This window comes from Meleagris gallopavo, chromosome 2 (genome assembly GCF_905368555.1).
Source record: "Meleagris gallopavo chromosome 2, MGAL_WU_HG_1.1, whole genome shotgun sequence".
NCBI lineage: Eukaryota > Metazoa > Chordata > Aves > Galliformes > Phasianidae > Meleagris > Meleagris gallopavo.
Window position 1 is genome coordinate 64989497 of NC_139405.1, and position 12985 is coordinate 65002481.

The 12985-nt window shown below is 45.3% G+C and overlaps 1 protein-coding gene across 3 annotated transcripts; it reads left to right on the forward strand.

Annotated features, from left to right (window-relative positions):
- The first annotated feature begins 335 nt into the window (after positions 1–335).
- Positions 336–12985, forward strand: LOC146545009 (uncharacterized). Of its 3 annotated transcripts, none has more exons than XR_014881434.1 (3): positions 336–541; positions 2064–2162; positions 4640–5046. XR_014881434.1 is itself a non-coding variant. In XM_085217460.1 (3 exons), the coding sequence occupies exons 1-3, from the start codon at positions 355–357 to the stop codon at positions 6513–6515; spliced, it is 315 nt and encodes a 104-aa protein (XP_085073586.1). In that variant the 5' UTR covers positions 336–354; the 3' UTR covers positions 6516–12985. The 3 variants fall into 3 exon arrangements, 2 of the variants coding, with proteins under 2 accessions (XP_085073586.1, XP_085073585.1); XM_085217460.1 differs by lacking the exon at positions 4640–5046 and adding an exon at positions 6456–12985 and having other exon boundaries at positions 2095–2162; XM_085217459.1 differs by having other exon boundaries at positions 2095–2162.

A 12985-nucleotide genomic window follows, 5' to 3' on the forward strand; every position in this document is an offset into this window, starting at 1 on the left:
TTGCTTTTGGAGCAGGCCTCATGCGGGGTTATACTTGAGCTGGAGTTACACAGATTCTTTGGATGCGACTTTGGATGGCTTTCAGTTATGCACATTCAGGAAGCAACCTGAGAAGATTCAGCGTTTTCTTTCCGAATATGCTCAACCGCAATGACAGAAACTTCAACACCCCTGTACAGGGGACGTGGTTCTTATCTATACAAATTAGACAACTCATCGTTTCCGTTGCACATCCGTTGCGCTCCACCTGCTCTAATAGCCGGTGCATGAGGCACAGCCCCCTCTCCGTCAGAGCAGAGCAGCAGGGCCGTGTGACGGCAGCTCTTGCTGCCCAGCAGCAGTAGCAGGAAGAAAATGGCCGGCCGAGGCGCGGGCCTGGCGCCGGGCCGGCACCAGGGGGAGCTCGGGGAGCACGGCACGGCGGGCAGGCAGCTCCCCGCGGCGCTGGGGCTGCAGGGTTCGGAACGCTTCCGCCTGCGCCACGGGGGTGTTGACGCGCTCCGAAGCTGTCTGCTTTGTTCAGGAACCGGCGGGGGCGGAGGTGAGGATGGAACTAACGGGAAGCCCCGGGGACACCCCGCGTCGGCCGAACCCGGAGCGGGGCGGTCAGACTGCTGAACGGCGGAAGGGCGCTCCGGAGGCTGGCTGAATCATGTTTTCCGTCTCGGGCTGCAGTCCGTCTTCTTTCTTTATCACAAAGCAAAACGCACCACGGGCCAGAGTGCCCTGTGGGCTCCCGGCTGGTTTCCCTCTGCCGCCGTCACTGCCTGTTGGAAGCCACGCTCTCTTTCCTCGGCATGCCTCACGCAGCCCTCAGGGTGCCCACACCTCGGTGGCTGTTCTCTATTGCTCGGCTGCTTTCCTGCAGCAGGTCATGGGTAGAGGAAGCCTCTCCTCTGGGGGGTTTGGTTCCTCCTTCTGGATGTCAGATTGTGCCAACAGGAAGCGATGCCATGTCACAGGATCACAGGGTGGCTGAGGTGGGCAGGGACCTCTGATCCATCTGGCCCAGTGCCTGCTTGGGCAGGGATACCCTATACAGGGTGTTCTTGTGGCTCTTTACCATCCTGCCCATACGCAGCTCCCACCTGTTTGTTGTGGGGGCAAGAAGAGGCCACACGTTTAAGCTGAAAATCAAATGGCAGCTTCTACATGAGCTGTCAAGGCAAAAGCAGCAGTCTGGCCATCACTCTCAGCAGGTCCAGAGTTACAGTGCTGTGTTCGTCCTCCAGATAGAGTCATAGGATCATAGAATGGCTTGGGTTGGAAGAGACCTCAAGGATCATCAAGCTCCAACCCCCCAGCTACAGGCAGGGCTGCCAAACTCCATATCCTCACTGCCACGTGGACTTTGTTTTATAATTCATAGCCACTGTCTTGTGGCTTTCCCATCGGATAGGGCCTGCATCCTACAGTGCTCTCCCACACAGTGTCCAGGGCAGTCTGGCTCATGTGCTGCACATGGGCACTGTGAATGCAGGCAGAGCTGGACTGTGGAACCCCATTCTGCACAGTACAGCCCATGCTGTGCCATGGGACAGCAAACAGGCCCCAGCCTGTTCTGTGGATGGCAATAAGGGCTAGCAAGCCAAGCTGCTCTGTTAATCCTTAGCTATCCCCTCCTTACCTTTACTGGATTTATGCATCCAGGTGGGCTTCACCTCACCAAAGGTGACAAAGAGCTGTTAGAATCTAAATTGCAATCACTAGTCTCCCTACTTAGTAAAGAGACAGAAACAGGAACGTCTAATGGGCGTCCTGAAATAGATTGGGGTGAGTCACCAGCAGAAGATGTCTGTTACTATCCACTAATTAAAGACAGAGTCCAGAGGACTAAATCAGACATCTATCTTCACCCAGCTGCACATGGGTGATGTGAATCGTGCTTCATGTGTTTTTGCCTCAGAATTACCTCATTGAGTCCGAGGACAAAAGGCAATGTGATGTGCACATAGGCAGTCACACCGCTGCAGTACCAGTGCAAAAGTACAAATGCAGAGTTTGCTATGCGTTTTTGAACTGATGGTTCCTGACTCCTGAGCGATTTTTTTTTTTTCTTCCAGAATTAATGTTCTTAACATTTCCATTCCATAGGAATACACATCATACTACACAATCTACAATGTGCTCGATTCTGGATTCACATCATAAATGACTTTTGGGTAAGTTTTTGACTGACATATTTGTTCCCTGACTTAGACCGCATGGCTGAAGGAGAATATACACATCTCTCCAGTTCGTTACATCCCTTTGAGGTAGCCCTCCCTGCTGCTTAAGCAGAAATGGGTCAGTAGCAGGGACTCCCTCCAGCACCTGCAAGAATGAACGTCAGCAGCAACATAATTTTATACCCACTGATGGCAGCATTGTTGACAGATAGAATAAATCAGATGCTGTGCAATGACTGTGCCTATGTCCTGTTCCTTTCCGCTGCTTGTTGTCTTCCACTGTCACAGCAAGGATGAGGAATCAGGGTCAAAAGAATGTGTATTGCCTTCTGCACAGTTCATAAAATAGCTCTGTGACAACTTTCTGAAATACCAATAAGAACTCATTTTCCTCCTGCCTTCGTGTGCTCACGAGTGCGTGAGTAAATACAAACTGAAATGAGATTTGTATGTGTGCAGCATTGCAAGGCACCGTTCTCCTTCACACTGCCAAGCTGTTGCTGTGACCATATGTCTCATGAGGAGAGGAACAGCCCAGGAGCAGCACAAGTCTCCCTGAAACACAGGGCATAAACCCATGGCATGCTCCAAACCACTGCACAGTCTGTCTATCCTGCTCTCTCTCCCTCTGAGAGTTAGTCTTCGCCTGTCGAATTCCTCTGATTTTTCCTCTTTGAGGCACAGTAGTTACTATGGAAACTGATCTGTGGGTACAGAACTAAGTGACATCCACATGGAGGGATGCTTCCTGGGAACCTATATATGAGCTAGATGGTTACATGTGAGCTCAGCATATGGCTTAGATTTGGTAAAAGATCACAGGAAGCCACTGAGGGAGAAGAGGTAGCAGCTGAGGTTATGTTGAATGAAACCCCAATCCAGCCACTGGCACGTCCTTCCTTCCCGTGGCTTCCAGGCCGCGGGACTCAGAACATGCAGAGATGAGCTGTGCCCAGCACAGTCCCTGCTCACAGTGCCCTGCATGGGCACTACAGCCTGTGCCAAAAGCTTCAGTGCTGCTGACCAGAGAAATGGTAGCAAAAGTTATAACTAATTAAAACAAAAAGCACTACTCGCAGCACACCAGTGAGCTAGTTGGCAGTGAGCTAGTTGGTTTCACAGAAGGGCTTCTCTCATAAGATGGAAATATCCATTGCAAAACTCCACAGGGATGCACTTGGCCAACCTATACCTTTGTCACTGCAGGCACCAGCCCCACCTGGCCGCATGGGATTGCCCCTCAGCCTCTCTGCTCATTAAATGTTGTTTTCCTTCCTCATTAAGTAAACTCCCCATGTTGCCTGCTCCCTGAGGCAGGCAGGCAGCGGGGGGTGACACCACATGCAGTGGGGCAGAAAGCAGGGGTGGAGGGACTGAGTACAGCACAGTGCCAGGCATCATCTCAGCCTGGATTTGTAGGCTCCAAGCCCACATTCTTGACTAAAGTGGGAATCACTTACTTTAACAGAGGGACATGTTTTGGAGCAGCAATTCTTCACACAGGTTTTTTCCTACCGAGTTTGCACCAGGCAGGGCAAATGCTGCCAGATGGGTTTCCTGTTGAAGAGGGCTGAAATCCTCCAATTAGAGATGTTGTTTGAATTGGTTCCATTTGTGTTGGCTTTTTATCTTTAATGCCAAAGACTTGTGGCATTTCAGTTCAGCTACAAACAGGCCAGCTGACTGCCCCAGGGCACCATAATGCTATCTGTTTACCTGGAGGCTGGGCGTGGGTCAGGGTGCAGAATGCACCCCAGCCCTTTGGCAGCTCACCCCACACCCCCAAGTGTCACCTAGAACAGCCCTGACAAAAGCAGGTTAGGAAAGAGTTGGACTAAGGGCTGAGAATGGAACCTGATCCAACTGCAGGCTCCTCTTGAAAGGTCTTTGCTTTAAAAAAAGTTCAATCCTTTTTGGAGATTGATCCCATTACACCAGTAGCAGATACTATTATAGGCAACAGGATAAAGAGGGAGAGACTGCATTTTTAAAGACAGTAAGTGGGGCTTTCCTCAAAGACAACCAAGTAATTTAACACCTTGCACTGTGCTGCCACATTTTCATTTAGCAACTACATGAAAAGTCATCATGTCCCATTTTTAGATGGCCACCTCCCTGTTTGTGCTGATCTTAATGGCAAGCATGCAAATTCCCATCTATATTTAAAGCGGACTCATAGCAGAACCCTGGAAATTTCAGGGAGGCAGAGATCTAGGACTGAGTATGGATGGGCACACAAAGTCCTAAACTTCAAGGATCTACTCCCTGTGATCAGGTTTTTCTCCTTTCGTTTCCTTCCCTGTGTTCGCTGGGGTTGAGTGGCTGCCCAGCAGGGGGGGTATCTCCAGTGCGTTCCCTACTCATTTTTTCCCGGTTTGTCACTTGCGGGGACTTTACAGAGTGCCTTTTTAGATCCACCTGTTGTTTATTCAGTGAGCCCCACAAAACTTGTAAACCTGTTTTACTTGCAGAGGGAAAGCAGACAGCCTCTTTACAGTCAGACTGAGCTGTCTGCTCTCCGCCAAGGAAAAATGCCAGCTTGAAGGAGCAATTTACCTGACAGACATCTGAAGAGGAGCACAGTGAATCCCCTACATTAAACCTTCAATGCAGCTTCAGGGCAGAAGTTCTATTTTGTTCCCAATATTTTTCCGTTTCCATCCCAAGTCTGTGCAAAGGAGGATGGTTTTGATTTGTTCCTACTTGAAATAAATGGGCTTACCCATCCCTAATCAAAATCAGCATTTGCGATGTGACAGGAGAAGCTGTCCCAAAATCAACAATAAACCAATGACCCAAATGTAAACTTGTGACTGCCAAAAGCTCAGACTCAAGAATATGTGTATTCAAAGTGAACATTACATGAATATTGCTGGCTACCGATAAAGATACTACAGAAATAGCCTGGAAAATTGTACTGATGGCTTTTTAGGAATCTTATATACTACATACACTAATAAATAAGTAACAAGTAAGTGAATAAGTAACAAATGAGGCAATAGCAAAAGTAGTACTAGGTGGGAAATCATCAGGCTGCAGTCCACGTTGGTCAGGAAGAATGGCTGCATGTTAAAATGAGCATGTTGTACTGAGTAATAACTGAGTGAAGAAACTGGAAGAAAACTGAGCGGCAACATCTCCCTATCTTTCCCAATAAGGAGATATCCCAAAATATAGCAACACTTTTGAGATGGTAAAAAATAGCTTCAAAGCAGTCAGAAGGAGAAGTGGCACCCAGGAGCTGCAGAGTCACCAAGTGGAGAAATTGCTGCTGAATGACAGCTAATGCTGTCTGCCTGTACACAGGTGATGCTGCAAGAGGAGATGGCAAGAAGTCCAGAACCATGGCTTGTAATAGGGTCAGAAATGAAAGTCAAGATGGGAAAAAGATTAACAGAGGGGTAACTCTGTGCTCTGACCACCTACAATAACTAGCAAAACCTCTCCCTTGTTTGCACTCATTTTTATGTTCTCATGTGAGATCTAGACTTGGAGACAAGGGATCGTGTTTGCACTTAGGCATAAGATACCAGCTCATCAGTGGCAGCAGCGCTGCAAAGCCTGGGTGGGGGGAGGCCTCTGGGAGCAGGAAGAGCTATTTCAGCCAGGAGGGATATTGCAAGTGGAACAGGCAGCAGTGAGGTGGCAGGGAAGGTATGGGTGAGGCTGTGGCCTGCAGAAGAGATAGGCTGAGCCACGGTATTCTCCCTGGCCACAGTCTCCCCATCCTCCTTATCACTAGGGGCACCATACAGGATGGCAAATAAATATTAAAAAATGCTCAAAATGGCGCCACAGCTTGATTCTTTCTTTGTATGCAGCCAGACAAACCTTTCTGGGATGAGGAGCAGGGCAGCGGGATGTGCCCACCCTACTGAGACTATGAACAGCCCCATGGAGCCCCTCTGTGGGGGGTTGACTGCAGTAGCAGCTTCCTTCTCCTAGAAAAGTGCTTTCAGTAATAAGCCAGATCATCACCAGTGCATTTAGAAGGCTACTGTCAGTTTACAGATGGCTTTTTCCCTTCCCTTCCCTTCCCTTCCCTTCCCTTCCCTTCCCTTCCCTTCCCTTCCCTTCCCTTCCCTTCCCTTCCCTTCCCTTCCCTTCCCTTCCCTTCCCTTCCCTTCCCTTCCCTTCCCTTCCCTTCCCTTCCCTTCCCTTCCCTTCCCTTCCCTTCTTCAGCTGTGTAATTGAGAGTGAGGCCAGAGTTTATTGGCTTCCCCATGCAGTGTCCTAAATACTAAATCAAAACCTGTTGTTTCTCTGTGTGTGTTTCCCAATAAACAGGAGATGTTTCTCCTGAGCACTGGATTTCTACAACTAGTCACTCTGGGATTTCATCCATAAGAGAAATCACACTGTAAAAGATGTGGCAAAGAGAGAAGAGATGAATGGCTTGCACTGGGAGTGTGAGAAGACACAATGTGGAGAATGCTGCAGAATAAGCACCAGCCTTCCCAGCTCCTGCATGATAGCACAGGTTTGTGAGCCAGCTGTTGCCCCTGCAGGTGACATCAAGTAAAAGCTGCTCTGAAAAGCTGATGTCATTGTCTGCTTCCTGTGCTCCCTAGCCCATCAGGACAGTGATGTTTGTTGTCACAGCCTGTTCTGGCAGCATGCACGGATTTGTTTTCTTTTCTTTCAGTACTACTGGGGTCCTGCTGGAAGCCACAAACATCCTTGTCCATTCACAGGGATCAAAACCCACCTCAGTGACATATTTTCAGAGGGAAAACAATCAGCCTCAGAAGGAGAGGTGGAAGGCCAACAGACTGAGTCCAATCTTTGCCAAAATTGGTGAACAAAGATGCTTGTATATGGCCCTGTGACGAGCATGGCAGCTCCTGTCATCTCCCTCTAGCTTTGTGTGGATTGCACTGCCCATCCCTTACCACCAACAACCAGCGTCAATTGCATGCAAACCTATGGAGGGAGCAGCATGGAGGGGAAGTTAGGGAGTGGAAGAGCAAGATGAGCAATGCTAGGGAGAGAGGTGACGCCACCGAGGCCACCCGGCTTTCTGGCTGCTCTCACCAGCTCCTGCTGCCAACCTGGAAGCACCGTGGAGGATCCAGGAAGACACAGAACAGGGTGTGGAAGTGACCTTATCACATTTGCTTCTTTTCTGCTTTACATTCGCTGCCTGGCAGCTTTAAGCTACATCCCAGGGGCTGGGTAGGGTGAGGACAAAGCTGCACTGCCAGCTCCCTCCTTCCTCCCTGTGGAGCAGTTCCCTCCCATGTGTTTTGTACCCACCAAGTGCTGCCAAAGGATCACCAGGGGGCTTAGCATAGAACTCACGTTGATGCTATCTTACTGTCAATTGTGCTGTGTTAATATCTGTGCACTTTTCTCCTCAAGCCACAGCTGCGGTAACTTCACTGCTGACTCTGAAGTAGGATTTTCATGAAGCTGCACACACCTATTTCTGGCCATGTTTTTCTTTTCTTTTCTTTTCTTTTTTTGGTCTCAGCACTGTTGAGATGTGCAGCTCTGACTAGTGAGTAAATGCACTCAGTGTGTTGCCATCAGCTGGCAGATGCACATAGTCTGGGTGTGCAGGAACTCTGTGAGAGATTCCAGCCATGTCTATGTCCTGCAATCAGCTGGAGGAGCCTCACTGCATTCACGGTGACTTTTTGCAGGCTCTCACTGCCACAGCTGCAGTGTTTTTTTATGTTTAAGGGTGCTGTGAACATTGTCATGCAAATGCCTGATTTTCTATACAATTAGTGGGCAAAAACAAACCAAAGCCCAGCTGAGGCACCTCCAGAAGGTGATGTGAAACTCCTCTAATGACAGCACTGCAGGGCTGGAAGCCACCAGCCTTTGCCCACATGTTGGTGATACTGGTGGAAAGCAGCAGGACTGGCACTGGTAGCATTGAGTAGTTCTGCTTTCCTTGAGTGTGATCCAGCTTCAGCACAGCCTGTGTTGATTCCCCCTAGGAAAGAGGGATCTCCCTGAGGAAGACTTTCCAAAAGAAGCTCAGTTTCTGCAGCCAGATACTACACAAAGCTTGGCAGCTTGCAGCACAAAGCCTTTGAAAGCTTTTATTTTCCCACTCTCTGCCCTGCTGCCACATGCACTTCATACTTAGGACCCCAGAGAGGAATCAGGGAAGGAAAACAGTTTGACTAGGAAATCTTTCCAACGTCAACATCCTCTACCCTGGGGCCTTGCTTTCCGGGAAAAGATGTGCTTTGTGTGCTCATGTTTGTGTGGACTGAGTTTAAAGGCAAAGACCCCTCTTGTGAGTTAAAAAAAAAAGTTAAAATGCATTCTGCAGACTAAACAGATAAAGATCCCTCAGTGCTCTAAGGATGTATTTAGCAACAGTTCCTGCTTCCATCACCAGTGTAAAGACTGTTCAAAGATGTGGACATTTCAGTGCACAAGGAAGCCCTGGAGCCATTGGTTCTGTACCAGAATCCATCTCCATCAATACTGTGGACAGCTGTTCCAGTCCACAGGAAAGCTGCGGTCCATGATTTAAGGACACTTGGGCTATTCGAACTCCAAGGACCTGGGCTAGGACACCCATGGCTACTGTTTTTATGGCCTCACTGGAACAGCAGAAAGTTGGCTTAATCAGCTGCTTTGATTTCTCGTGTAGCCAGTCCTGCTAGGGCAGTAATAGGAAACTGAACTAATGCCTCAAGGCTGAGAGTCAAACCAGTAGCAGTTGGTCCCAAAGAGCAATCAAGCAGGATTTGCTGAACTGCACAGCTTACTTCCAGCAGTGGTTAGGAATTCCACAGCATTATTGTCTCCACTATGCCTCATCTCTTCTCAATGCCAAGGATGTAGAAGAGTAACCCTTGAAGCAAAGTTACCTAACCTATTAACCTACCTAACCCTTACAGATCCTTTCTCAGAACAGAATCCATGTGAAAGGGACATTTCTGACTGCCATGTTGAAATATTGCTACTTCTATAGGAATATTATTGATTCTGAAAGGCAGGAAGGCATGGGCATTTTGAAAGTACACATCACCAAGAAGCAGTTTACTTCACAAGACTGAGATGCGTATTCTTATGAAGGAAGCTTTGTCCATGACTAAAAATAAACCTGTGCAGAGTTTCCCTATTTGAACTTCCTGTAGATCTTTAAAGAATACAGAAACCCAAGCAAGTCATTCCCTTTGAAAGAAACATTTGAGATCATTAGCAACTTGCCTGCTGGGAGGATCTCAGATCCAGATGTCTTTGTGGTAAATTTGCACAGAGCATTTGGTATCTTATTTATCCCCTCATTTACAATCCATGTGCAACTCATAAAGTCAGCACTGCATTAAGAGAGGCATGACTAGTGGTAGCTCTGCTTATAATAGACAGGCATTGGATTAGAAAGAGATTTCATTGTTAAGTGAAAAGTTAACTTCCAGAGTTCTTAATTTAAAACATCTGAAAAGTTAACATTCTCTTTTGGTCAGATGGTAGCTCCTGAACATTTTCTGGACAAACTATCTTACCCACAGTAAGCGGATACATGTTTGACTTCTTCTTTATGTATGTAAGTGAAGAATGATGTTGTTTTTATTAATCACCCCAGAATTAGTTCAGCATCCCACATGACAAGTTTTTGTTCTGTTGCTGCTGCTCACTTCCTAAAACCAGAGCACTTGTGTCACACTCTCTGGCACTCCCCACACACTTTGGCAGTTTCGGATGACTCGGATGTCTTCAGTTGCTTTCATCTTGGATAACTTCCTGGCTTCCTTCAGCGCTTGCTGTATCTGCATCCTAAATAGGCTATCAGCATGTTTGTTAGTTGTTTTTTATTTCTAGGACAAATTAAGATCTCTTTGTTTATATACCATAAATCCAAACAGACTGAAAACAAGAGAGGAACTGTCGACACCATGTTGCTACAGTAGATTCCCATTCCTTTGGGTTGATTGTCAGGATTTCTGTATTACCTCTTCAAATAGCACCTGTGTTTGTGGCCACTGTGGTCTTGAGCAGTCCATCAAAGGAAAGTGATTTGTACCTCAGCCTTTGGAGATTTTGGCTTACAAGATGGATGCGGATTACACAGGTTCCAATGGACTCCAACAAGCCATGTAGAAGAATGCTATTAAACATGTAAAATAAATAATCTTTTTGGTGCCAATAATGCCTCTGCTGAAGAGGCATTATTCAACCAGTTCCATGCACCAGACTTTAAGAAATACGTAAAGGACAGAAACAGAAATCTGAGGCTGTAGAAAACATAACCTTCCAGGAAGAGTTGAAGTTGATCAGTTCTTCTAGAAAAAAAAGAACAAAAAACAGCTAAGTAGAGATATTAAAAGCCTTGAAGGGCAAGAGAGATGCAAAAATAGAGAAAATAAATTACTCATATTCCTTGGAGATAAGACAAGAGTAATGTATTTTGATTGTACCAAGAAAGACTGAGGGTTGGTGCTAGAGACAACCTACTCCAGTGATAAAGGCAGTAAACAGTGGATGAGGTTGCCTAAAGGGTTGAGGAATATCCATCACTCTTGGTTTCTAAGAATAAATGTGACAAAAGCATGCTAGGAATCATTCTAGTATAGCTGGACCTGCCTTTGAGCAAGGACTGTGGACAAGTTTATTCCTCAGGGTACATCCAGAGCTGTTTATTTAATACTTGGTGATACTGTACCTTTTGTATAAGGAGGAGTAAATACATTAAGAGTGGAAAAAAGGCCTTTGACTTTGCAAGGTTTGGAGAGAGTAAGTGTGTCTTGGTCTTCAAAGAGTTGCATGTTCTGTCTTGGTTTTGCGTAAGGTTAATATAAATGATTGTTTTATAGGCAGTATTAGGAAGCTTGTTAACTTAAGGTTACTTAAGGGAGATAATCTGGGTGGGAGCTGGAGTCATTTCAGATGCCTCATCAAGTTTCTCATACCTGCCACAGTCATCAGCCTCATCAGAGGAAGTGCATATATTACCTGGCTGAGAGAAGGCTTATGCTATAAAATGTTCGTAATTCTTTTTGAGGAGATTCAAAGATTGAAGTAGAAGTTAAAACAAACTAACAAAACCATGCACACAAAATCTCAGCTCCAGGAAACTGAAGTGAAGCTGAAGTACCACTTACAGAAAGGGAGAATTAAGCAGGCTATAAATGTTTATGCTAAAAGACATTAGAGAGATGTGGTCCCAGTTTAGGTTGTGGAGTCTCAATTTATCATGCTGTGTGCTCTGCAGAAGGGTTTCAGACTTGCAGGGCTTGTGAGGAGGTTGCTGAGCTATCACCCAACTTCCCATGGAAGAAACAAGAGTATCTGTCTTGCAAAGCCAAGAGGACCATCTCAGGATTCCAGATAATTTCCTTCCCTCCTTAAAATCATCCAGTACTTTTTATGTAAGCCTCCTAAATCTTCTTCACTTGTACTTCAGTAAAACCTGATATTATATTCATCATCCTAAAATGCCTTCCCCAATAGTAGCTCATTAAAAGATTTTCCAAATTTTGATTTCACTGGCACACAGGACTTAATGAGCTGCTGAGATTCAAAGCAAAATTCAGATGATGGGAAAATTGAGGTCTAAAACAGCAAAGACATAAGATGATATATTTCTAAGGGCTTCAGAGCTTTTATTTCTTTGAATGTTCTCATCCGTGCTAGTATACTAGGAACACGACACTAAATATAGCAAGTGCATATCAGTGTAATCCCACAGTGACAGCATAATCAGTCCTGAAAATGCTCTCATCAATTGTCATTTAGATGCTACCTTTCTTGAAAGCTTCTAGCAATAACTGAGGGAAAAAAAAACAACTCTAAATAAAGGCACTTTGTGGTTCTACTCACTGCACAATGCCATTTTATGAAAAGGGAATATCTATGTGTTTTCACTTAGTAAGCAGATGTGCTTTCCAAATGCATACAGCGAAGCCAAAGTACTTAAAACAATAAAACATTTCCAAGACAAATACTGTCAGTTTTGAGATAATATATGAGTAGAAGGAAAAATGTCATTTGATAGGCTGCAGGTACACCAGGGATAAAGGAGAAAGGTCTGCTTGAATGATGTACAGGCTGGTGTAACAGCCGAGGTTTTTAAGCCATGGGAAGTGGATTTGTAATAGTAATTGATGTTTCCTTTTTTAATATACTCAAATTCACCCAAAGCAAAACAAACAGACAAAAACCTTGAAGATACACACCCATATTTTGTTCTGATCTGATTAGTTGGAATGTCTTGTACTTCAAATAACTTCAGTTTAGGAAACTTTTCATTAGGATGTAGGGACCACTGAAACCTCTCTCAAATAACACACACTTTAGCAATATTATCTATTTCCAGCTGAAAAGTTGAACAGATCTGAGTTTCCTGTAAGTATAGTTTCAAGTTCTTGGTGTTTCTTTTTCTTTAAACAGAAAACTAGGTTTTGAGTTCATGCAGTACAAAGCATATCTAATGCACAACCTAAATCTGCCAAGTTGGCATAACAAAAAAAAAAAAAAAAAGGAGAAAAATTATAGAGAGTTGCTCTATAGCTGAACGACAGCAGTAGGGCAAGATGAATGAAGAAAAGTGAATGCTATGTGTTTGTATTGTATGGAATAATTTATGGGGCATGAATGCCTTTGAATGCTCTTGCCATTGATATATGAATGCTTTTGATCGGGAAAAACACCCTCGGCGAAGAATAAAAAACAACAAGATTTCAGTACTCCAGAATTGCAAATGAAAAACCCATGCTGCATAACAATAAAAGTCACAGATTCTTATAAATGAGTACAATTAGTCATAGTTATATAAATATAGGTATGCATTCTATTTGTATGTACATATCAAATACATAAAAAGGAAAAAAAGAAAAAACTTCTTTTCA

What these genes read in the sequence shown, in the direction of transcription:
- LOC146545009 (XM_085217459.1), top strand. Translation starts at nt 355, where the DNA reads ATGGCCGGCCGAGGCGCGGGCCTGGCGCCGGGCCGGCACCAGGGGGAG. An exon ending in AGGAACCGGCGGGGGCGGAG is followed by an intron (nt 542 to 2,094) that starts GTGAGGATGGAA and finishes TCCATTCCATAG; the next exon opens with GAATACACATCATACTACAC. An exon ending in ACATCATAAATGACTTTTGG is followed by an intron (nt 2,163 to 4,639) that starts GTAAGTTTTTGA and finishes TTTTACTTGCAG; the next exon opens with AGGGAAAGCAGACAGCCTCT.